General features: G+C 32.0%; 1 protein-coding gene across 2 annotated transcripts in view; it reads right to left on the bottom strand.

Moving 5' to 3' along the window:
- The window catches only part of LOC118180832 (uncharacterized), a 120,555-nt gene that overhangs the window by 21,404 nt on the left and 74,887 nt on the right, over window positions 1–24,264 (bottom strand). For both annotated transcript variants that reach the window (XM_085819496.1, XM_085819495.1), the window contains exons 15-18: window positions 21,562–21,799; window positions 20,496–20,776; window positions 2,726–2,963; window positions 547–738 (exon numbers count right to left, since the gene is read on the bottom strand). In XM_085819496.1, coding sequence (XP_085675622.1) covers window positions 547–738; window positions 2,726–2,963; window positions 20,496–20,776; window positions 21,562–21,799 — 949 coding nt within the window. The remainder of the gene's footprint in view (window positions 1–546; window positions 739–2,725; window positions 2,964–20,495; window positions 20,777–21,561; window positions 21,800–24,264) is intronic.

Below are 24,264 nucleotides of genomic sequence, written 5' to 3'. Positions count from 1 at the left end.
ATGAGAAAGATATGGACTTCTTTTCTAATCCTGTATCTTGATTTTCTATATGAAAATTTAAGATACCTAAACCACACAAAAGCTACAAACAGGCAAATATATGAGTTTCTTGAAAGCATATCACAAGAGATGAGAGTAAGTAAAAGTTAGAAATTTAACAACTTTACACAATATATCTAATGTGGCAACAATCTAGAATTCTTAAAATCAATTATGTATACCACAAGAAGCAAAGAAAATCAGCATAAAAATTTCTTAAAATGTTTGTTTTTGAATATGGAAAAAGAGAAATAGTAATTATAATTTATTGAAATAAATTATAATTATTGAAGTCATTAAAATACACCTGAACATGAAGTTATTTTGGTACATATAAAAAATATTGATATATTCTTTCATTTATTTCAAAATTAAGCAAAATTCAATCCTAGAATGATGTTAGTTTTATAGAGAAGTTCTATGCATTTTAATATTTATTTATTGCTAAGAATACAAAATCAGTCACTTTATAAAGCTAAAAAAATTTAGATACGAGTGGACACTTACATGGATGAGTTTCATCATAAACTCGGGATAATAAAGCCACGGCTTTCCTTCGAGGTAAAGCTCGAACACCAATATTTTTCAAAGCTTGTTTTATATCTGGAGTGACCATATTCTTGTAGTCAGGCAGTGGAGTTATCGGTGAATCAGATAGCTTAAATTGCGAAAAACATTTATCCTGTACTACAGGTGTAGCTAAAATTTTGAAAATCAAATCAAAATATTAGTACTTGTTAAACATGCTGTAAAAATCCATTTAAGTAATTAAATCATATATGCATCAGACGTAATGCTAATGCAAATATCAAAGCATTATTTTTTATCATAAAATTGACAAACAAATAAAAAATTATTCGAACAATATTATGAAGTAAAGTAAATAATGATAATTTTATTCTACAATCTTCCTCAGGACAAAAAGCCTAGGAGGTGATTTACAGGTTACTTCTCTATTATGTGAATCATTTTATTGATTAAGCCTTAGGTAGACATCGATAAAATGAAACCCATTAAGGCTCAGTTCATTTCAGAGATACAAATATATTTTCATTCATTAAAATACTATTCTTTATAAAAGTGAATGAGCTTTGCATATAGAAGTAGATTACAAATTTTTAGAAATTAATTAAAAAAATTAAGGTTCTTCAAACCCCCCATAATAGACTTCAACCCTCTGAGCAGCTTGGGTTTTTGGATCTGTCATGAAGACCTGAATTAGCTAAATTTGTATATTTACTTACTTTAGGCTCTATTTTCATAAACTTACATATATTAAGATGACATTAATTAGTCATATTATTAAAGAAAGTAAGAAAGCAAAATATCGTAAATTATAAGCTAATATATACCAAGTGACAAAAAATTGCAAGACCAGATAAAGCCGGCCATGCCGTTCAGACGATTAAATTAAGGCTCTTATTTGCCAATAATTTTACCATAAATGCTTACTAAACTTTAAGGTTTTTTTAGTGTAAAATGAAATGATATTTGAGCATACTCAAGAAATTTTTATATATTTAAAACAAATTTGTTATACAGACACTTTCTATATTTTATTCATTTGCCCCTAAACTGCTGCACACATGAATTGTTATGAAGTATGAAAATGTTCTAAATACATGCTTGTTGGAAACTGTACGACTTTTGCATCACGGTGTATTTATAACTTTAACAAATGTGAACTATCAAGCTCTACATCTAAATTACAGTTTTTCCTTAGATTTTTTCTAGCTATGCTACTGCTTATTCGAAAGACAAATGAAATTGCTCCAATGTAAGCAGTCATAAATCTAATTTGACAATGAAAATAGTACAGTCCTGCCTTTTGAGAAATAGCTAGAGATCTTGATCTATTAATCAACAATGCAGCTCAATTAATATTATAAGTTGAATTTTAATTTTTATTTAGTCATGAAAACATAAAATATATGATTGACATTAAAAGAAAAAAATTAATTTTCTTAGCTATTTTGAGTTACAGAAAAAAGCTCTAAATTATACTCATGTTTAGTTAGTGCAAACCATCACATCACTAGTTCACAACACAAATAATAATATGCATTTTGGGCATTTGTTCATGCTTTGAGTAGTAGTTTCAATTCCAAGTGTAAAACATAATACAGTGTTTTGATAACAATTTTATAGAGAATTCAAATTTTATCAAAGATTTACCATATAAACAATAGGTCTTAACCACTTGCGCTAAAAAGACGTGCCACGCACGTTGAGATGCTTTTGTCTCAAAAAGGCGAGCGGCGTGAACACCACATCGATAGGCATTTATCACAAAAATGAAAATAACGCGGTGCACACATCGCCTAAGAACGATATTGTTTATTTCTCGAGTTACAGCTCTGGATTGCACTTGCAGACGCGGAGCAGCGTAAATGAGACACTTTACCGCTTGTTATATTATAGTGCACGGCACCGCAACCGTGAAGTTTAGCCTTAGCGCAAGTGGTTAAGAAACAGAGTGGCTACAACTATTTATTTTTTGCTTAAAGCTGTAAATTAAAATGATTTTAAAAACGTATATCGCAAAATGCAAATAGAATTTTCATACATTGAAAATACAGATTTTATGATTAAACTTCAGTATGTAATTAGATTAATACATAAAGTATTTGTAAAGATAAAATAGTTAAATAAACACACTAATCTGAAAGTATTAAAAAATACTCACAATAGTTTTCTTTCTTTTCACAATGTGAAATTTCCTTATGTTTCTTTAGCTGTGTCATTTTTGCAGATAATTTTCTTACAGCTGATAATTTCCTAGATTTTAAATTTGAAACATGAGTATCTGTTTCAGATACTTTATTTTGTTTACTTGGAGCCTGAAAATCTTGGAAGGAATCTTCTTTGGTCAGTGCACGGATTCTCTCAGACAAAGGTAAAAATAAGTCATCACTGGACGAATCCTACAAAGGAATAGATATTTACAGCAACAATTAAAAAAATATGAAAGGTATAGGCATAAAATATAATTCACCACAAAAAAAGAGTAAAGTGTCATTTAAAGACTATTTTGCAAATTAAATGCTACACAGTAACATCTTAATTATTATTCAAACAGCAGACACAAGAGCCACTCCGTCAACTTAATTAATGGCAGGGAGACAATATAGTGGTTAGGGGTGCCCACTTATGGTATCAAAAAACCCAGGTTCGAATTCTGGAGAAGACGTTGATGTTTGTAAATGTACAGTGTCGGTGCGGCATGACGACACTCTAAATATGCGGCAAGCCAAAAGTCCTCTCGTGTGAATTGGTGGAAGGGGAGAGGGTGGGAGATACCCAGGGGTGCTCTAGCTCAAAATTGGGTGTGGAAAATATAACCTCTCTTAGGAGAAGGCTCTGGCAACCATTGTTCCATGTAATAAGGACAAGACAACAACAACATGTACTATTTTTAATTAAACAAAAAGGAAGAAAGAAAAAACATGGAAATTTAATTTATGATTCTCATGATGATAAGATTACATTCCTGAATATTGAAAATTCAAAGTAAATTCGTGATCAAAACTAGTTAGATTTCGATGAATGAATGAGACAAAGACAGCTTGAGTTGCACTGAGAAAACTAGACTGACAGATTAAAGAAAAATTTTGGACAAATTTAGCAAAGTGGGAAGGAAGAGAATGTAAATCAATAATAATTAGCAATGGGAGAGTTACTAAATATTTCCTTTTGTAATATAAATAAATTTCATATCCTTCAATGCTAAATTTCTGTATTTTAGCAAGAAAAACTGGTAGAAATAATTGATTTAAATTTTGCATGAATTACTTGTGAAAAAATGAAATTTGTCTGTTAAAGAGAAGAAAACTTGAAATACAGTCAAAAGTCTTTAATCCAGACGTCCATAATCCGGAATGATCTATAATCTGGACCTCAAAGCTACAAACTTTCTGTGCACGTGTAAATGCATGATGCAATTACGGATGCGCATTTAATGTATAATAAACAGTATAAGCTAGGATAAAATTATCTAATTATCTATTTCAGTTAATGTTGCAGATTGCAGTGTTTCTTAATCTTCTAATTGGATCCAGCTTATTATTTTTTGCAGACTGTTAGAGCAATTTTATAAAAAGTAAGCTTGAACTTTCGATTATGTCAAAAAGAGTTTCCGATTCTGGAGCTGCTAAAGGATCTACAAAGTGAAAGCATGTTTCGATGCCCATCAAACAAGAAGTGGAATTGCTGCAAAAAATGGATAAAGGCATATCCTTTGTTTCTCTAACCATTCCGAAATCTGTTTATCAATTTCACGCTGCTCTGCGGGGGGGGGGGGATATTGTGGCGTGCAATGAACTGGAAGTTGATCTGTCAGCACTATCTTTATCTTCAGGGCAGATGTTTTTATTTTATTTGGCTTATAATTCCTTACTAAATGTAGTATTTCATCTCAATGTACTCCGTTTTTGATATGATTTCAATCAAATTCCTTGTAATTATAAATATCACGAATACACATCAAATAGTTTTCTGGTTGCAATTTTCTAATTTCAACTATGTGTAATGTATGCTTTATGCATGCACGCGTTGAAAGAAATGTTTAATAAAGTAAACAAATAAATATTAAGCCTTTTTTTGTAAATTTGATACCCTTTAGATCATAATTGCTCTTTATTTCATAAATTATGGTTTCATATTTTCAACTGTATAATTTCTGCATGCCATCTTACCAGATTAAAATTGATGATCTATAATCCGAAAAAACCGATAATCCGGAATCACCGAAGTCCGAACGAGTCGGGATTAAAGACTTTTGACTGTATTTGCCATTAAATATGCATGATACTGGTGTAAAAACGAAAAATATTTTTATGTATAAATACCTGTGAAATAATGAAATTTATTTGGTAAAAAGACAAAATTTGAAAGATAATGCCACTATATGCACAATACTGGTGTTGAAAAATGGAGAATACTTATATGTGACATAATGCACATCACCAGCATTTCTGATAAAAATTGAAGCACAGAATGTGTTTTCTGTAACTTACCAAAAATCTAGATTATTCTGTCATGGTGATTACATCATAAAATGATCATTCTCTTTTTAAAAATTTTTATTTATTTATTTAAAAATTAGAACACTAAAGATACCAACTTCTGATAAAATAAAATAATTCTGGTGTCTGTCTACAACTTGCATAACATAAATTTGGAAAGATTGGCACATTTTTATTATTGTTGTGATACAAGGAGAGCAGCAAGCAGTAGTCTAACTTTGCCAATATGCTGAAGCAAAGGGTGATGTGTTCAGGAAGTTGACTAGATAATTAATAAATCTCTAACATTATTGTTGGCTTATTTAAATTATTTTTTGTCTGAGCATTATGAAAAAATCATATGATGTGGATAATCTAGGAATGGTGTAATCTAGAGAAAGCTATTACAGTACAAAGTCCGTAATCCGGACGTCCATTATCCGAAATTATCTATAATCCAGACCTCAAAGAAACAAACTTCTTTTTTTTTGGTATGCTTTACGGATGCGCATTTAATGTATAACGGATGGTGTAAGCTAGGCTAAAATTATTTTTACTGATTCTAAGGCATTTCAGTTAATGTTGCAGATTGCGCTGTTCCTTAATCTTCTAATTGGATCCAGCTTATTATTTTTTGCAGACTGTTAAAGCAATTTTATAAAAATTAAGCTTGAACTTTCGATCATGTCAAAAAGAGTTTCCAATTCTGCAGCTTCCAAAGGATCTACAAAGCGAAAGCATGTTTTGATTTCATCAATCAAAAAGTGAAATTGCTGCAAAAAATGGATAAAGGCACATCTGTCTCAAAATTATGTGAGGAGTACGACATTGGAAAGTCAGTTTATATGACATAAGCTTAAAAAAAAAAAAAAAAAAAAAAGAACAATGCCCCAATCATCAATCAATTAACGGATGGCAAAATCTGTAGTATGGTTCTAGATCCAGAAAATATCGCTTCTGATAGTGAAGAAAGTGACAGAGAGGTTATTGAAAACGAGAAAATTTCGATTGACAAGTTAGTCAGTATTCTCGACACAGCAATTACAGGACTTGAACAGAACTTTGTAACTGAACAAGAAATTATGTCTGTTTATAGAATTAAAGAGAAAGTATTATCACATAAAACGAAGCAACTTAAACAACGTACATTGAAAGAAATGTTTAGTAAAGTAAACAAATAAATATCAAGCTTTTTTTTCATAAATTTTGATACCCTTTAGATCATAATTGCTCTTTATTTCATATTTTAATTGTATAATTTCTGCATGCCATCTTATCAGATTTAAATTGATGATCTGTAACATGGAAAAACCCCTAATCCGGAATCGCCAAAGTCCCAATGAGTCCAGATTACGGACTTTATACTGTATAAAGAATTATTATTTTTAGAACAGAAAGGGGAAATACCCAAATTAAAATGAAAAACGAAGGGACAATTTATATAATTTTGATTTACACTTTTCATCTTACATATATATGAATTATGATCATCATTATCAATCATCATATATGTATACACAGACTTAAATTGGAAAAGCTAATGAAAGAAAAAAAAATTACAGATGGATTATTTATAACAACCTGTTTATTATTAATGCAGTCAAAAATCTCAAAATAAGTAATATTAACTGCTATGAATTTGAGAATTTCTCTACCACAAGAAATTTATGATAGTCTAAGTACTTACAAAATTCTTATGGACATGCTTAATATTTTAGGTTATAATAGACATAAAAAACTATCTCAATTACTTGTTCTTTTTCAATTTTCAATACAAAAATCAGAATACTTTATTTCTACAAGTTAGAGGTATCCCAATGGGTGCAAATTACTCGCCTCAACTGTGCAATCTATTTTCTAAAGAATTCAAATTTCTTAATTCACTACAAGGATTTACAAAAACTCTCCTTCACCATGCAGATACACTTACTGATGACATTATTTCCTTTAATAATTTTAATCTCATTGACAACAGCAGTATTTACCCTGAATGCCTGAAATTAAACAAGATTAACACAGAGCAGTTAGAAGTAAATTATCTAGATCTATGCATTGTTAATCTAAAAATATTAAGGCTTTATGACAAAAGAAGAGATTCAACTTTACTGCTGTAAAACTTACTAACTGGTTTTCTAAAATCTTCAAGTTCTAAGTAATACTATTAATAATCAAATAAAATATATTAAGAATGTTTGTATGGAAGTAGAACAGCAATCAAAAGAAATTTCAATACTTATAAAAACCTAAAAAAATAATAAAGTTCCCTTAACTTTCCCTGATTTACTTTTAAAAACATTAGAGATTCTATGAACTATGAGCTTTTGCTAACAAAATAAAAGCTATTCTTAAACCTTTTTTAGGAGCAATGGTACGGATGTGTGAAAAACACTTTCATAGAGTATAAATATATATAGTAATAATTTTGTAAAAATTTGTAGGATATTTCTTCATATATATTTTCTTTGACTAAAACATAGGCAACTTTTTATTTCATGAGTGGCTATAATTTGCCATTTAGCATGAAGATTTTTTCCCTTTAAAATATTTGCTACTCAATTTTTGTTTTTCATTACATTACCAAATAATTCTTTAGTTCTGTATTTTGCCTACATAACATGGCAAGGATAAAAATTTGCCCAAAGCAATCACAATATTTTAGCTGTATATTCACTGTTGTAATTATTTCCTTTGCAAATAATGATGCTATAATAATTTTTTAGTTTATTATCAAATAATAGACTAAAATATCTTAGTAATTTCATTTTTTATATTATTTAACTTTACTTAAATTTTTCACTTGCATTTTCACGTATAAGACTAATACTTATTGAAGACATCTTTTGTGTGGGTTAGAACTGCTCTGTAGGAGAGAAATTTTTAATTTTCAGGTATACTGAACGTACTTATACTATTAATTTAATACCTTGGATAATTTTAAGTTTACAGAAACAATAAATGTGCTCAGAAAAAGTATATTCTCATAAGAAGACTTTACCTCCTCTTGACAATGTAAGGGTCTGAAGATAATAATACAACCTTTTCCACGTTAGTCATCTTTACAACTATATTTAATTAATATGATTTAGCAAATATTCTGAATCCAACTTTTTGTTTCAATTTTTAATTTGCAATACCATTAATTTGTTCAATTTATCATATATTGTTTTCCTATTATTTTTCTTTTGCAAGTTTAGTTTTAATTTTAACTTAATATATATATATATAATCAATTATGACCATGATTATTAACCATCATGACTAATATACAGGAAACAATTTTCAAAGCAGATATTTTTAACATGGTTTTTCGTGCATGCTGTCTTAACTGTCACAATTTAATTTTGCTCAACACAAGAATTTCAATTATACGTGGTATGAAGGAGAACGTGGGCTCATTCTGATAGTCCTCTTTAACGACTGGTTTGAAAATTCATTCATTAAAGAAAACAAGCATTGACTAGAGAAGCAAAGCATGAATTTCAAAAGTCTCCTAATCCTAAATAATGCTACAGGACACAGTGTTGAAGCCTGCATGATAATACATCCAAACATAGAAGTTTTATTCCTTCCAATTCTAATGGATCAAGGAATCATAAAAACATTAAAAGCCTGTTATATCAGGCATGTTTATATGTTTGTAAATAAAGCATTAGACAAAGGAAGACACACTAATAGCATATGGGAAATAATTCAACTTAAGACTCCACAAAGAAATTATTAAACTCACATGGGAATAAGTTAATTCATCAACAATGAATGTTTGCTGGAATCAACTCTGGAGAGAAGTAGAAAATAATTTTAAAAGATGTCCATCCATTGAAAATGAAATTAAAGAAATCCTACAAATTCCAAAAGCAATGGATGGTGATGGATTTTCAGATATTGTCGAAAATGACGAGAATGACAATTGTGAAATGATATACAAAGAATTGGATGATCTTATAACTCTAGCTAATGGTGAAAGCAGAGACACTAAAGAAGATACAAAATCTTTTATCTTACAATTTAAATGAACTTTTAAAACAAGCACAGGAACTGTCTGATTTTTTAATGGAGACTAACTAAAATAAATGAAGAAGAGGATACTTTATGAGAAGTACAGAAAATTGTTATGCTCTTGCTGCAAAACATTTAACGAGTTGTGACAGACAGTGTTCCAAACAAAAATCACGACTTTTAAAAAAATAATTATATGATGTACATACTTATAACCTTTAATGTAATAGAAATCATTTGAATTAGTATTTGTTGTCTTTTTTAACAAACAAACAAACAAGCAAACACAAACAAACAAACAAACACACACACACACACACACAAGATCAGTTACACAAATATTTATGATCAATAACTCTTTGAAAAAAACAGACATTATTGAAAGCAATCTAAGACCACACTGTTCTTCATTGCCAAAAGCCAAAGCCCTCCAAAATGAGGGGCAGAGGGAGGATTAAATAACCATTTAATATTTTCTGAAGAAATATAACCCTGTAGCTGTTCATCACATTGAACAATAGAAAAGGCTTTCCTTAATTCTTTATTAGCTCCTATAAAATTCGTTGCACAATCACTGTGAATTTCACATGGTTTGCCTCTACGAGCTATAAACCGCTTAAGTGTCGCGAGGAATGATTTTGTTGAAAGATCTCGAACTAATTCTAAGTGTATTGCTCTTGTAGTAAATCCGTACGCACTCAACAGTAAGGAAGTGGATAATGACCGTTTATCAGGTGCACAAAAGCTACAATATTTAAAGGGTTCTTTAAAAGGAGATGCTTTGCAGATTATGTCCGATGTTATGCAAATTGTATTTCTTTCTTTGTACCGAGGAGCGGCGCAGACACAAATTTGTTAGGTTTTTAAAGCTCGCGTTTAGAGCTTTGAGGTTGCTGTGAATTACTGTAGTTTAAACTAAGCAGAGGTTCTTCTGAGTTTGTGTTGGTAAGCCGCTACTGAGTTTGGAGTTTGCAGTGTGGTCTTCGCCGTTCCTCAACTAACTTACTGTTTGAAAGTCAATAAAGAAGTTTCGGTCAATGTTATGATTCTGAGTTTTTTTTGGGTTCTATAATGAAGTAATATCAAGTCAATTTACAGTCAACTATTTTTAACAACGGATCGTACAGGTTTTTTGGTCCGTCAGCTACGGAGTCGCAGTAAATTTGGTGAGTCAGTGTGTTTTTTTATCTTTCTTATTAGATAATGGAATTTACAACGCTTAAGACTAAAAAGTGTGTAGCTAAAGCTAAGTTAAGTAAACTGAAAGAGAAAATTACAGTGACTTATGATTCTGCTGATGTTGATCAGTTAGAACTTTTTAAATCTAGATTAAATAATTTAATGACCGAACTTTCGGACATTTTTACTAACATATTTGTAGTGTGTGAAGAAAAATATATTGATGTATTTATAGAAGAACAACAGGTCATACAAGATACTGTTGATGAGTTAATTTTAATGCTAACCAGAGTTAAGAATGTTAAAGACATTAGTGTGAAAACTAAATTTTGTGAAATAGCAAGTATACGCTTACCTAAGCTAACTCTTCCTGTATTTAGTGGCAGTACTGAAGAATGGTTATCATTTTCTGATTTATTTAAAACGGCGATAGTGGATAATGACCGTTTATCAGGTGCACAAAAGCTACAATATTTAAAGGGTTCTTTAAAAGGAGATGCTTTGCGGATTGTTCAAGCTTTAACTATTTGTGACAGGAATTTTGAAATAGTGTGGCATTTATTGTGTCAAAGATTTCCACATAAGGGAGAATTACTTTCATCGTTATTAAAGAAATTCTTGTATTTATCAAATTTACAATCTGAAATTCCTTGTCAGATATTAGTTTTAGTACGCACTGTAAGAGAGTGTGTATGTTCGTTTGAAAATCTAGGCTTCAAAGTGGAGCAATTCGCGGATACTATTTTAATGTTAATAGTACAGTTTAAATTGGATTCTTCGACGAGAGGATGGTGGGAAAGAACATTAAAGAGTGAGGAAATACCAACACTTAATAATCTGCTAGAGTTCTTGAAATCTCATGCCAGAACCTTGCAAGCAGGTAAACTGCAAGGTGTTAAAAAACAAGTTACAAAAGACAAATTAACTTCATTGGCTTCAGAGATTCGCGCGCAGTGTACGTATTGTAAAGCCGGTCATTCAATTTTTAAATGTAATAAATTTTTAAATCTGAATGTGCAGGAACGCGTTAATTTTGTCAAGAGAAATAATGTTTGTTTTAATTGTTTGGTTTCAAACCATAAAGCTTTCGGGTGTAGAAGTACACATAAATGTAAAAAGTGCATTAAAAATCATCACACACTACTGCATTTCGAAAGAGTTCAAAATGAACCAAAGGCACTTAAAGGAGTTTCGAACAGTTCGAATGAATTATCAGTGACGGCTAAGCCATTTTTCCCTGGGCCAGAACCTCGCGCTCAATCGGCTGGGTCAGGGAAGAATATCGCAAGTTCTAGTCCAGTAATTAAATCTTGTGTTTCAGACTTTAATTTTCAGAGTGAAGTTTTATTATGTACGGCTGTTATTAAAGTGTTAGATTCATCGGGTGAATACCAATTGTGTAGAGCCCTCCTTGACCCTGGCAGTCAAGCAAGCCTGATTTCAGAAGATTGTGTACAAAGGCTAGGGTTAGCAAGAAGAAATGCCAAAGTTTTTATTTCATGTTTAGGGTCTTTGGATACGAAAACTAATGGGATTACGGAAATAAACTTCGTTCCGCATTTTCCGACGAAAGTGTCATTTAAAACACCAGTATTTATCATCAATAGAATTATTGGAACTTTGCCGCATTTTACATTGGATAAGAAGTACGTTGAGGAATATAATGATTTAATGTTAGCAGATCCAACATTTTACAAAAGTAGGCCTGTTGATCTACTTTTAGGCGTAGATATTGCATTACCTCTTTTAAAGGGAGAAATAATTAAATGCGAAGAAGGTAAACCGGTAGCTTCTCATTCTGAACTAGGATGGATTATTTCAGGTAGTGTGAATAATTCAACAGAAATTAATCCTACTATCTATGTTAATAATATACAAGTGGAAACTGATCAGATGCTGTCAGACTTTTGGAAATTGGATGCTGTACCTACGTTTGACATGCTTACTAAATCGGAGAGAGCATGTGAAGATTATTTCAAATCTACATATACGAGAGAGGAAAGTGGGGTATATACTGTGAAATTACCGTTTCACTCTCCGCCTTCTAAGCTTGGAGATTCCAGGCAATAGTTATGCGTAGATTCCAATCTTTAGAAAATTCACTTCTAAAAAGGCCTCAGATATATGAACAGTATAAGGATTTCATGAGGGAATACCTTGAGCTGAGACATATGGAGGGAGTGCCTGAGGGAGAGATTCTTATTGACTCTACGTATTACATGCCTCATCATGCCGTATTAAAGGAATCAAGTACTACAACTAAACTGAGAGTTGTTTTCGATGCTTCAACTAAAACGACATGGGGTCTTTCATTGAATGATATTTTGATGGTTGGGCCAAGAGTTCAGCAAGAGCTGTTTCCAATTCTTCTACGGTTTAGAACTCGCAAAATTGCAGTATGTGCCGATGTAGAGAAGATGTTCAGACAAATTCGTCTCCACCCAGAAGATACAAATTGGCAACGAATGATTTGGAGGGATAGTCCTAGTGAGCCCTTGAGTACATTTAGATTAGTGACAGTTACATATGGGACTGCCTGTGTGCCATATTTGTCTACTAGAGTAATGAAACAACTTGCATTAGATGAACAAGTGATATTTCCTTTAGCATCAAAAATTGCCCTTCGTGATTTTTATGTTGATGATTTGCTTTCAGGGGCACAAAGTGAAGAGAAAGCGAATGTTCTAGTTCAGCAGTTGAATGAAATGATGAAAAGGGGTGGATTTCGCTTAAGGAAGTGGATTTCAAACAGTTCAGCTATTTTAGAGAATATTCCCGAGTGCTTACGAGAATCCAGTATTTCTCTTGAAATAAACAGTGACAAGAAAGTAAAAGTATTGGGAATTAATTGGAACAACTCTAGTGATAAGTTTCATTTTTCGGTATGCATAAGTGATAAAGAGTTTACTAAGAGGACTATTTTATCAGAAGTAGCCAAAATCTTTGATCCAATGGGATGGTTAGCGCCAACAATAATATACGCGAAAATATTATTACAAGAGTTATGGAACTTCCAGCTGGGTTGGGATGAACTCGTTGATAAGAGAATAAGTAGAAAATGGAAGCGTTTCTCTCTAGAATTGCCCTTACTTTCAAGCTTACAATTTCCGAGGTATGCTTGAGTCCGAAGGCAGTAGTTATAGAAATCCATGCTTTCTGCGACGCTTCAGAAAAGGCTTATTGTGCAGTCATCTATCTCCGTACAATCAACCTTGATTCCTCAGTCAACGTCAGCCTTCTGACATCGAAAGCCAGAGTAGCGCCCTTAAAAACCCAGTCTCTTCCGAGATTAGAGTTGTGTGCTGCGTTACTTTTAGCAAACCTCTTACATGCAGTATTATTATGCATAGAACTGCCTATTAACAATATTTACGCATGGACCGACTCGCGGGTTACATTGGCATGGGTCTCGTCCGAACCTTATCGCCGTTGGCTACCTTTTGTGGCAAATCGAGTTGCAAAAATCCAGGAAGCTGTTCCAGGTATTCAATGGAATTATGTTGCTGGGAAAGAAAATCCTGCAGACTGTGGGACCAGAGGTTTTATTCCATCAGAATTCCTACAATGTGAGTTATAGATGAAGGGACCGCAGTGGTTAAACGAATCCCTAATTCATGTACAGCAAAATTCAAGTGTAGAATTAGAGGGTGAAGTTATGTTGAAGGAATTGAAAAAGAGTTTCAGTTCAATAGTGTGTTTTCAAGATTTTCATCATGGTTAAAGTTATGTCGAGTGTTAGCGTGGTGTTTAAGATTCAGAAATAATTGTAGTAAGTTACTTACAGAGCGTATAAGGGGTTATTTCTGTGAAGTTACTTCTATGGTTAGGATTGTGCAAAGAGCCGAATTTCCAGAAGAATTATTCTGTTTAGAATCTGGTAAACCCTTGAAGACATGAAGTAAATTACTGTCTTTAAGTCCTTTCTTGGATTCCGCGGGAGTAATGCGTGTAGGCAGAAGGCTCAGAAACTCTACAGTTTCAAATAATCAGAAACATCCTATGATTTTACCTAAGAATCACAATATTACGCGTTTAATTATTAAGCATTATTATGACACGTATCTTCATGCAGGTACGCAGCTACTCACTTCTGTCATACGACATAGATTTTGGATTGTGAATGCTAGAGATATTATAAGAAAGTGTATAAACCAATGTGTTATCTGCCGTAGAGTTAGAACGCAAACTGCAACTCAGCTAATGGCAGATTTACCCGCTTCAAGAGTTACTCAAAGTAGAGCTTTTTCTCGTGTAGGGATTGATTTAGCAGGACCATTTAACATAAAATATCGTCCGGGTAGAGGAGTCAAAATCTTTAAGTGTTACGTATGTCTATTTATTTGTTTTACTACAAGAGCAATACACTTAGAATTAGTTGGAGATCTTTCAACAAAATCATTCCTCGCGACACTTAAGCGGTTTATAGCTCGTAGAGGCAAACCGTGTGAAATTCACAGTGATTATGCAACGAATTTTATAGGAGCTAATAAAGAATTAAGGAAAGCCTTTTCTACTGTTCAACGTGATGAACAGCTACGGGGTTATATTTCTTCAGAAAATATTAAATGGTTATTTAATCCTCCCTCTGCCCCTCATTTTGGAGGGCTTTGGGAAACGGGTATCAAGTCTATGAATATTCATCACGTTGAACAATAGAAAAGGCTTTCCTTAATTCTTTATTAGCTCCTATAAAATTCGTTGCACAATCACTGTGAATTTCACACGGTTTGCCTCTACGAGCTATAAACCGCTTAAGTGTCGCGAGGAATGATTTTGTTGAAAGATCTCCAACTAATTCTCTTGTAGTAAAACAAATAAATAGACATACATAACACTTAAAGATTTTAATTCTTCTACCAGGACGATATTTAACATTAAATGGCCCTGCTAAATCAATCCCTACACGAGAAAAAGCTCTACTTTGAGTAACTCTTGAAGCGGGTAAATCTGCCATTTAGCTGAGTTGCAGTTTGCGCTCTAACTCTACGGCAGATAACACATTGGTTTATACACTTTCTTATAATATCTCTAGCATTCACAATCCAAAATCTATGTCGTATGAAAGAAGTGAGTAGCTGCGTACCTGCATGAAGATACGTGTCATGATAATGCTTAATAATTAAACGAGTAATATTGTGATTCTTAGGTAAAATCATAGGATGTTTCTGATTATTTGAAACTGTAGAGTTTCTGAGCCTTCCGCCTACATGCATTACTCCCGCGGAATCCAAGAAAGGACTTAAAGACAGTAATTTACTTGATGTCTTCAAGGGTTTACCATACTCTAAGCAGAATAATTCTTCTGGAAATTCGGCTCTTTGCACAATCCTAACAATCATAGAAGTAACTTCACAGAATTCTTCAGTAGATAAATAACCCCTTATACGCTCTGTAGGTAACTTACTACAATTATTTCTGAATCTTAAACACCACGCTAACACTTGACATAACTTTAACCATGATGAAAATCTTGAAAACACACTAGGCTCTTCAAATGTGGAAACATTTGAACTGAAACTCTTTTTCAATTCCTTCAACATAACTTCACCCTCTAATTCTACACTTGAATTTTGCTGTACATGAATTAGGGATTCGTTTAACCACTGCGGTCCCTTCAACCATAACTCACATTGTAGGAATTCTGATGGAATAAAACCTCTGGTCCCACAGTCTGCAGGATTTTCTTTCCCAGCAACATAATTCCATTGAATACCTGGAACAGCTTCCTGGATTTTTGCAACTCGATTTGCCACAAAAGGTAGCCAACGGCAAGGTTCGGACGAGACCCATGCCAATGTAACCCGCGAGTCAGTCCATGCGTAAATATTGTTAATAGGCAGTTCTATGCATAATAATACTGCATGTAAGAGGTTTGCTAAAAGTAACGCAGCACACAACTCTAATCTCGGAAGAGACTGGGTTTTTAAGGGCGCTACTCTGGTTTTCGATGTCAGAAGGCTGACTTTGACTGACGAATCAGGGTCTATTCTTCGTAGATAGATGACTGCACAATAAGCCTTTTCTGAAGCTTCGCAGAAAGCATGGATTTCTATAACTACTGCCTTCGGACTCGACATACCTCGGAAATTGTAAGCTTGAAAGTAAGGGCAATTCTAGATAGAAACGCTTCCATATTCTACTTATTCTCTTATCAACGAGTTCAACCCAACCCAGCTGCAAGTTCCATAACTCTTGTAATAATATTTTCGCGTATATTATTGTTGGCGCTAACCATCCCATTGGATCAAAGATTTTGGCTACTTCTGATAAAATAGTCCTCTTAGTAAACTCTTTATCACTTATGCATACCGAAAAATGAAATGTATCACTAGAGTTGTTCCAATTAATTCCCAATACTTTTACTTTCTTGTCACTGTATATTTCAAGAGAAATACTGGATTCTCGTAAGCACTCAGGAATATTCTCTAAAATAGCTGAACTGTTTGAAATCCACTTCCTTAAGCGAAATCAACCCCTTTTCATCATTTCATTCAACTGCTGAACTAGAACATTCGCTTCCTCTTTGTGCCCCTGAAAGCAAATCATCAACATAAAAATCACGAAGGGCAATTTTTGATGCTAAAGGAAATATCACTTGTTCATCTAATGCAAGTTGTTTCATTACTCTAGTAGACAAATATGGCACACAGGCAGTCCCATATGTAACTGTCACTAATCTAAATGTACTCAAGGGCTCACTAGGACTATCCCTCCAAATCATTCGTTGCCAATTTGTATCTTCTGGGTGGAGACGAATTTGTCTGAATATCTTCTCTACATCAGCACATACTGCAATTTTGTAAGTTCTAAACCGTAGAAGAATTGGAAACAGCTCTTGCTGAACTCTTGGCCCAACCATCAAAATATCATTCAATGAAAGACCCGATGTCGTTTTAGCTGAAGCATCGAAAACAACTCTCAGTTTAGTTGTAGTACTTGATTCCTTTAATACGGCATGATGAGGCATGTAATACGTAGAGTCAATAAGAATCTCTCCCTCAGGCACTCCCTCCATATGTCTCAGCTCAAGGTATTCCCTCATGAAATCCTTATACTGTTCATATATCTGAGGCCTTTTTAGAAGTGAATTTTCTAAAGATTGGAATCTACGCATAGCTATTGCCTGGAATCTCCAAGCTGAGAAGGCGGAGAGTGAAACGGTAATTTCACAGTATATACCCCACTTTCCTCTCTCGTATATGTAGATTTGAAATAATCTTCACATGCTCTCTCCGATTTAGTAAGCATGTCAAACGTAGGTACAGCATCCAATTTCCAAAAGTCTGACAGCATCTGATCAGTTTCCACTTGTATATTATTAACATAGATAGTAGGATTAATTTCTGTTGAATTATTCACACTACCTGAAATAATCCATCCTAGTTCAGAATGAGAAGCTACCGGTTTACCTTCTTCGCATTTAATTATTTCTCCCTTTAAAAGAGGTAAGGCAATATCTACGCCTAAAAGTATATCAACAGGCCCACTTTTGTAAAATGTTGGATCTGCTAACATTAAATCATTATATTCCTCAATGTACTTCTTATCCAATGTAAAATAAATTCCAATAATTATATTGATGATAAATACTGGTGTTTTAAATGACACTTTCACCGGAAAATGCGGAACGAAGTTTATTTCCGTAATTCCATTAGTTTTCGTGTCCAAAGACCCTAAACATGAAATAAAAACTTTGGCATTTCTTCTTGCTAACCCTAGCCTTGTACACAATCTTCTGAAATCAGGCTTGCTTGACTGCCAGGGTCAATGAGAGCTCTACACAATTGGTATTCACCCGATGAATCTAACACTTTAATAACAGCCGTACATAATAAAACTTCACTCTGAAATTTAAAGTCTGAAACACAAGATTTAATTACTGGACTAGAACTTGCGATATTCTCCCCTGACCCAGCCGATTGAGCGCGAGGCTCTGGCCCAGGGAAAAATGGCTTAGCCGTCACTGATAATTCATTCGAACTGTTCGTAACTCCTTTACGTGTCTTTGGTTCATTTTGAACTCTTTCAAAATGCAGTAGTGTGTGATGATTTTTAAAGCACTTTTTACATTTATGTGTACTTCCACACTCGAAAGCTTTATGATTTGAAACCAAACAATTAAAACAAACATTATTTCTCTTGACAAAATTAACGCGTTCCTGAACATTCAGATTTAAAAACTTATTACATTTAAAAACTGAATGACCGGCATTACAATATGTACACTGCGCGCGAATCTCTGAAGCCAATGAAGTTAATTTGTCTTTTGTAACTTGTTTTTTAACACCTTGCGTTTTACCTGCTTGCAAGGTTCTGGCATGAGATTTCAAGAACTCTAGCAGATTATTAAGTGTTGGTATTTCCTCACTCTTTAATGTTCTTTCCCACCATCCTCTCGTCGAAGAATCCAATTTAAACTGTACTATTAGCATTAAAATAGTATCCGCGAATTGTTTCACTTTGAAGCCTAGATTTCCAAACGAACATACACACTCTCTTACAGTGTCTACTAAAACTAATATCTGACAAGGAATTTCAGATTGTAAATTTGATAAATACAAGAATTTCTTTAATAACGATGAAAGTAATTCTCCCTTATGTGGAAATCTTTGACACAATAAATGCCACGCTATTTCAAAATTCCTGTCACAAATAGTTAAAGCTTGAACAATCCGCAAAGCATCTCCTTTTAAAGAACCCTTTAAATATTGTAGCTTTTGTGCACCTGATAAACGGTCATTATCCACTATCGCCGTTTTAAATAAATCAGAAAATGATAACCATTCTTCAGTACTGCCACTAAATACAGGAAGAGTTAGCTTAGGTAAGCGTATACTTGCTATTTCACAAAATTTAGTTTTCACACTAATGTCTTTAACATTCTTAACTCTGGTTAGCATTAAAATTAACTCATCAACAGTATCTTGTATGACCTGTTGTTCTTCTATAAATACATCAATATATTTTTCTTCACACACTACAAATATGTTAGTAAAAATGTCCGAAAGTTCGGTCATTAAATTATTTAATCTAGATTTAAAAAGTTCTAACTGATCAACATCAGCAGAATCATAAGTCACTGTAATTTTCTCTTTCAGTTTACTTAACTTAGCTTTAGCTACACACTTTTTAGTCTTAAGCGTTGTAAATTCCATTATCTAATAAGAAAGATAAAAAAACACACTGACTCACCAAATTTACTGCGACTCCGTAGCTGACGGACCAAAAAACCTGTACGATCCGTTGTTAAAAATAGTTGACTGTAAATTGACTTGATATTACTTCATTATAGAACCCAAAAAAAACTCAGAATCATAACATTGACCGAAACTTCTTTATTGACTTTCAAACAGTAAGTTAGTTGAGGAACGGCGAAGACCACACTGCAAACTCCAAACTCAGTAACGGCTTACCAACACAAACTCAGAAGAGCCGGCAATGAAGAACACACACACACACACAGACACAAGATCAGTTACACAAATATTTATGATCAATAATTCTTTGGAAAAAAAAACGGACATTATTGAAAGCAATCTAAGACCCCACTGTTTTTCATTGCCAAAAAACAAATATCCAAAACAGATCAGTAAATTTATTGTATTTTTGGACTACTATTGATTTAATTAAATAGTCTTACAAATGGGAGTTTGTACAAATGGTCTGAATGTCTTGTTTGTATCAGTTTGTACACTGTCTTTTACAACAAAGTACGTGCTCCCCAGAAAAAAGAACCATGTCACAAATTTTAAGAATTAGCATCTTATGTTAAATTGCACTTTATCATAAAAAATATGGAACTTCCAAGTTACATTTTCGTTTAGTGGATTCTTTTTGTTCAAAAGGCAAAATTATTGTCTGAAAACCACTATGCTAAGAACATATTTATTAACTGCCCTAAAAATGCTACCTGAAATTCCTTAAAAGTGTTTTCTTATTACTAGCCAAAGGATTGCAGCTCTTATGCAGATGATTTGAGCTAAGGGGAAAGAGGGGAGGTACAAATATAAGACATGTGCCACTTAAAATGTCCTATTATAAAATATTCAAATCAGTACATTATAATTTAAATAAACAAACAAAAAATCAGATTTTACTTACATATGACACAATATTTTTTATTATAAAGTGCAATATAACGTAAGATGATTGTTCTTCAAATAACTTCGAAGTTCTTTTATCTTCAAAGCAGTATGTTATAATTTAAAGAAATAATAATAATAATTAAAAAAATTCTGATTCATTGACAATATTTATATATGACATAGAAAAACTTACAAGATAACTTGGAAGTTTTTTTTCCATCTCCTTATTAGAACTGTAACATGAATTTTCTTCATTCCATTCATGATTCTTGGATTCAACACAAATTTGAACTTTCTCATCTGTTTCATTTGAGTCAAAACACATCCAATTTCTTTCATTTAATTTAAAATCATTTAAGACAAAGGAATTTTCATTTTTTTCATTGAACTCATCATCAGTTTCATTCCTTTCAACTAGCTCATTGCTACCAACATTGAGACAAATTTGCTGTTTTCTATTCATTTCATCATTATCTACATTAAAAAAAAAAAAAAAAAAAAAAAAAAAAAAAAAAAAAGAGAGAGAGAGAGAGACTTATATACAGTTGACCAAATCATATACATATTTATAATTAATTAGTACAAATCACCACTACAAATAATGACATGGATTTTGGGCATTTGTTCATGCTTTGAATAGTAGTTTCAATACCAAACATAAAAAATAATACAGCATTTTGATGACAATATTATAGAGAAATCAAATTTCATTAAAGATGTATCATACAAACAATAGGTCTCAGGAAACAAGGTGACTACATCTACTTATTACAGGATTTTGCACAAAGCTGTAGATTAAAATGAATTAAAAAATCTATTTAATATTTCTGAAGATGCAATATTATTTGGTATCATAGTTAAAGTTTCTGCACAATGCAAATAGAATCTTCATACACTGAAAAGAGATTTTTATATAAAATTTCAAGAATACAATTAGGTTAATAAACAGAGCATTTGTAGATATAAAACAAATTTAAATAAACACACTAATTGGAAAGTACTTTAAAAAATAAGAAAAATATTTAAAAATCTATTTAGTATTTCTGGAACTGCAATAATATCTGATATCACAGTTAAAGTTTTTGCACAATGCAAATACAATCTCCATGCAATGAAAATAGATTTTTAGATTAAACTTCAGAATAAAATTGGGTAATAAACAAAATATTTGTAAAGACAAAAACAAAGTTAAATAACCATACTCAGAAAATACCAAAAAAAAAAAAAAAAAAAAAAAAAAAAAAAAAAAAAAAACTTACAACAATTTTCTTTCTTTTCAGAATGTGAGATTTCATTACACATCTTTTGCTGTGTTGTTTTTTCAGATAATTTTTTTACAGTTGATGATTTCCTAGATTTTAAATTTGAAATATGAGTATCTGTTTCAGATACTTTATTTTGTTTACTTGGAGCCTGAAAATCTTGGAAGGAAGCTTCTTTGGTCAGTGCACAGATTCTCTGAGTCAAAGACAAAAATGAGTCATCACTGGATGATTCCTACAAAGGGACAGAAATTTACAGCAACAATTAAAAAAAAAAAAAAAAAAAAATGTAAAATGTACTGGCATAAAATATAATTCACCACAAAAAAGAGTAAAGTGTCATTTAAAGACTATTTCACAAATTAAATGCTACACAGGAACTTCTTAATTATTATTCAAACAGCAGATACAAGAGCCATGCCATCAGCTTAAATAATAACGGGGGGAAAGAAAACTTTAGTGCTGGTTGCCAAAAGCCCATTGGTTCTTTAACACTACATATAATGGGCATGTGCTAGCTTTTATTAAACGAAATGAAATAAAGAAAATATGGTATATTTTTTTTATTTTCATGATCATACAATTTCATTCTTGGATAGTGAAAGTTCAAATTAAATTCAATAACAAAATTGATAAGATTTTGTTGAATGAATAAGACAAAGACAGCTTGAGTGAGAGCACTGAGAAAACTAGTCTGGCCAGATGAAGAAAACTTTTGGACAAATTTAGCAAAGAAGTGAGAAGGAAGACAATGCAAATTAATAATAATTAGCAATGGGAGAGTTACTAAATATTTCCTTTTGTGATATAAATAAATTTCATATTCTTCAATGGTAAATTTCAGTATTCTGTATTTAAGCAAGAAAAATTCATAGGAATAATTGGTTTAAATTTTGCATAAATATTTGTCAAACAATGATATTTGTTTGATAAAGACCAAAAATAGATAGATTTGCCAGCAAATATGCACAGTAGTGGTGTTAAAAGTGCAAAAGATATATATGTGACATAAAGAACATCACAAGCATTTGTAATAAAATCTGAACTAAAAAACATGTTTTCTAATTACTTGTGAAAAAAAACTAGATCAGTCTACTTTTAATGATTACATCATTAAACATATTCTCTTTTTACAAAATTTATTTATTTAAAATTCAGGACATTAAATATATTAAATTCTTATTAAATATCTGTCAATGGCTTGGATAAAATAAATTTCAAAAGATTGGCTCATTGGATAATCAACCTGGCTGGGTATGGAAACCATTCAACTGCCAGATAACAGAAAATGCATCTACAACATTACAAAAAAAAAAAAAAAAAAAAAAAAAAAAAAAAAGTTAATATAGCATTGACTGACTGCTATAATCCTAATACTGAACACTTTGGTCATTTAATGCCATTGTTTACTCAGGTTCCTACTAGATTAAATGCACTTTGCATAACTGCAGGCATAACAGATCTAATAAAAAGCAATCGTAGCAGATTTAGATAATATTTCATTTATATTAGTTACATATTTTGAAGCCACCAATATTTTGGCACACTAATCATAACTGTTCCCAAACTTAACAGTAATATTTTTGATAGTGTTATGATATGAAGAAAGCAGCAAGCAGTAATCTAGGGTGACCGAGGCACAGATGTGAAGTGTGATATGTCTAGGACGAAATGTTAATTCACAGTGATTTAGTTTTGATTTCAATACTACTTGATGGGATAATTAATAAAGCTCTAAAATTATTATTTGCTTACATAAGTTGCTTTCGTCAGAGCACTATGTAAAAGTCATATGATATGGAGTAACCTAGGAATGATGCAGTCTAGAAAAGTTATAATAAAGAATTAATATTTTTAGAACAGAAAGGGAAATACCCAAATTAAAATGAAGAATCAATGGTCACTGCTAATTTACGTTATAATTTTGATTTACATACTTTTTAAAATCTTACATTATATATATGAATCATGATGATCATCATTAATCATCATAACTAATATAAACATACACATATCACTTACAATCACGATCACTAATCATCATAATTAATACACAGTAAACCCTTTTGAATGCAGATTTGTGGAACATGGTTTTGCGTACACATGCTATCTTAATTGTCTCAATTTAATTTTTCCAACACAAGAATTTCAATTTTTATATGTGGGATACCACAGAGTATAAGCTGCATTGTGATAGTCCTCTTTTATGACTGGTTTAAAAATTTATTTCATTAAAAATGTCAAATATTGGTTCAAGCAAGCAGCAAAACAGGAGTTTCAAGCATATCCTAATCCTCAATAATGCTCAGGACACAGTGATCAAGCCTTCACAACAATGTATCCAAACATTTTATTCCTAAAAAAAAAAAAAAAAAAATATTATAATCTTTTATTCCTATTAAAAAAATCAAAGCTTGTTATGTCAGGCATGCATACATATCTGCAAATAAAGCATTAAACAAAGGAAAGCTTGAAACAATAATGATATTTTGGAAAAGAATTCAACATAAGACTCTGCGTAGAAATGATTAAATTCACATGGGAATAAGTTAATTCATCAACAGTGAATGTCTACTAGAATTAATTCTGGCCAGAAGTAAAAAATAATTTTAAAAGATTTCCATCAATTGAAAATGAAATTAAAGAAATTATACAAATTGCAAAAGCAATAGGTGGATCATATATGAAAGAAGAATTAGT

The sequence above is a fragment of the Stegodyphus dumicola genome, chromosome 6, assembly GCF_044657685.1.
Source record: "Stegodyphus dumicola isolate Sdum_Otavi_A_Nest chromosome 6, ASM4465768v1".
Classification (NCBI taxonomy): domain Eukaryota; kingdom Metazoa; phylum Arthropoda; class Arachnida; order Araneae; family Eresidae; genus Stegodyphus; species Stegodyphus dumicola.
The sequence above is the reverse complement of the archived record's forward strand: the minus strand, read 5'-3'. Positions and strand labels throughout refer to the sequence as shown.